Here is a 1,765-nt window from a genome sequence, read left to right as displayed (position 1 = left end):
ATGTGGCATCGTTGGTGACGTATACATCGTTGGTCGAGTACACATATTATCCCGTTTATAAATGCCTAGTAAGATAAACTCTTAACAAATATGTATATTCATATAAACAAGAAAACTTAAAAGTAATCGATGATAAAGTAACAATCGAAGCATAAATACATGTATGTACTTTTTTTTAGACGTGTTATATAAGTTATCTAAATTTCAAAGAGTGGGAGTATCATTATTATCATTATCATCTAGGCCTTAGATATATGTGTACTATGTGTGAATTCAGATATTCCGTCCTAACTGACTTACTGTCACATATGAAAACTGCGCATTCCGTAATCTGTTATTATTGCTATGTAAGTATCTTAAAGATATTTACAAAAATAATTATTAAAATCTCAGAGAATATTAATAAATTTATATTTCTTTGTTTGTATTGTTTGTTTTCTTTTCAAGATATGTAGAACCTTGCAATATACCTACAAAGCTTATACGGAACACGTACTGAACGTTCATGCACCATACAATATAAATGGATTATATATGTGTTTTAAATGTATACCGTGGAGGTAAGAGAATATATAAAGAAAGCCTTATGATATATATTATCAAGGGATATAAAGTTAGTGGGATGAAAAGAAAGAGATTTGCGGTCATTTTGTATCATCAAATTTAGTTTAGATTTAGAATATTTTCCTCACGCGACATGATTGTAATCGAAACATCGCTTTGAGATTATGTAAAGAAAAATAGTTCGGATTCGGTTAGTTTGATTCTTAATGATCACTAGGGCTACATGAAATACGCTTACACGTCAATTTGCGACAAAGAAATATGTATCCACGTTTTATTAGATATTCTCCTTATTTCTTGAATTTTACTCCTGCAATAATGGATTTTTTCTCCGTATATATGTTTACTTATATTCTCGTTAATGTATACTTATAAGGTCCATAGATTCTATGACAGAGTTACTTAATCATTGCCGTTCCAACCATATGCCTACTATACATATCTGCTACGTAAGTTCTTTAGAACAAGAATTTTACCAAAAAATAGTATGCAACATTTTATGTAAACATGTATTTATATTATATATTTTATGTACACATATACACATATTATATATTTATATCTATGTGTGTATATGTATAGTAAAAATACAGTAAAATAATACTATATTGCTTTTTTTCAAGCTGTGCGATAACAAATATTATTTTGAAAATGCTTTCCTCGAACACAAGTTAACACACTGGCAGTATAAAGAACGCAAATGTGAAATATGTAATGAGCAATTTAGTTCATTGAACTTACTTACGCAGCATATTAGAAAGAGTCACCACGATGCAATTCTATGTGAAAAATGTTACGATGCAAGAATTTACCAATCAAAGACGATGCTAAAGGTACATGATCATGCAGAACATACAGATATAGTGATATTGTAAATACATAAAAAGTAAATGCATGCATACATAAGAGGATGTATGCAAGCATCCATCTACAAATGAACCAGATTTTAGATTTAAATATGATTTAGATGGCGTACCAAAAAACTTATAGATCTTTTTACTGCATATAGTAAATTCTTTGACGATATTTAGAAAGTAGATAAGATGAAAGTGAATAAATGTAAATTTAATAGTAAAAAATGCGTATGGTATACATATGCGCTGAAAACGATAAATATAGATGGCACAATCGGGAAAACGATAATTCTTTTTGCAAGATTAAAAATATAGAATAAAGTTTTTTATATAAATCATAATTTTCT

The 1,765-nt window shown here is 28.6% G+C and overlaps 1 protein-coding gene across 1 annotated transcript; it reads left to right on the top strand.

The window, feature by feature from the left end:
- Positions 1–273: 273 nt before the first annotated feature.
- Positions 274–1,444, top strand: LOC109852743 (zinc finger protein 728-like). Its single transcript, XM_020424184.1, has 4 exons — positions 274–347; positions 448–560; positions 941–1,013; positions 1,188–1,444. The coding sequence occupies exons 1-4, from the start codon at positions 309–311 to the stop codon at positions 1,437–1,439; spliced, it is 477 nt and encodes a 158-aa protein (XP_020279773.1). The 5' UTR covers positions 274–308; the 3' UTR covers positions 1,440–1,444.
- The last annotated feature ends 321 nt before the right edge of the window (positions 1,445–1,765 follow it).

This window comes from Pseudomyrmex gracilis, unplaced genomic scaffold (genome assembly GCF_002006095.1).
Source record: "Pseudomyrmex gracilis isolate BER0280 unplaced genomic scaffold, ASM200609v1 scaffold_34, whole genome shotgun sequence".
Lineage (NCBI taxonomy): Eukaryota > Metazoa > Arthropoda > Insecta > Hymenoptera > Formicidae > Pseudomyrmex > Pseudomyrmex gracilis.
Note: the sequence above shows the minus strand (reverse complement) of the source record. Positions and strands in the feature narration are given on the sequence as shown.

Bases quoted from the DNA above. Each gene is read 5' to 3' on its own strand.
- LOC109852743 (XM_020424184.1), top strand. From the start codon at position 309: ATGAAAACTGCGCATTCCGTAATCTGTTATTATTGCTAT. The intron at 561-940 runs GTAAGAGAATAT...TATACTTATAAG, and splicing joins TTTAAATGTATACCGTGGAG to GTCCATAGATTCTATGACAG. The intron at 1,014-1,187 runs GTAAGTTCTTTA...CTTTTTTTCAAG, and splicing joins CTACTATACATATCTGCTAC to CTGTGCGATAACAAATATTA.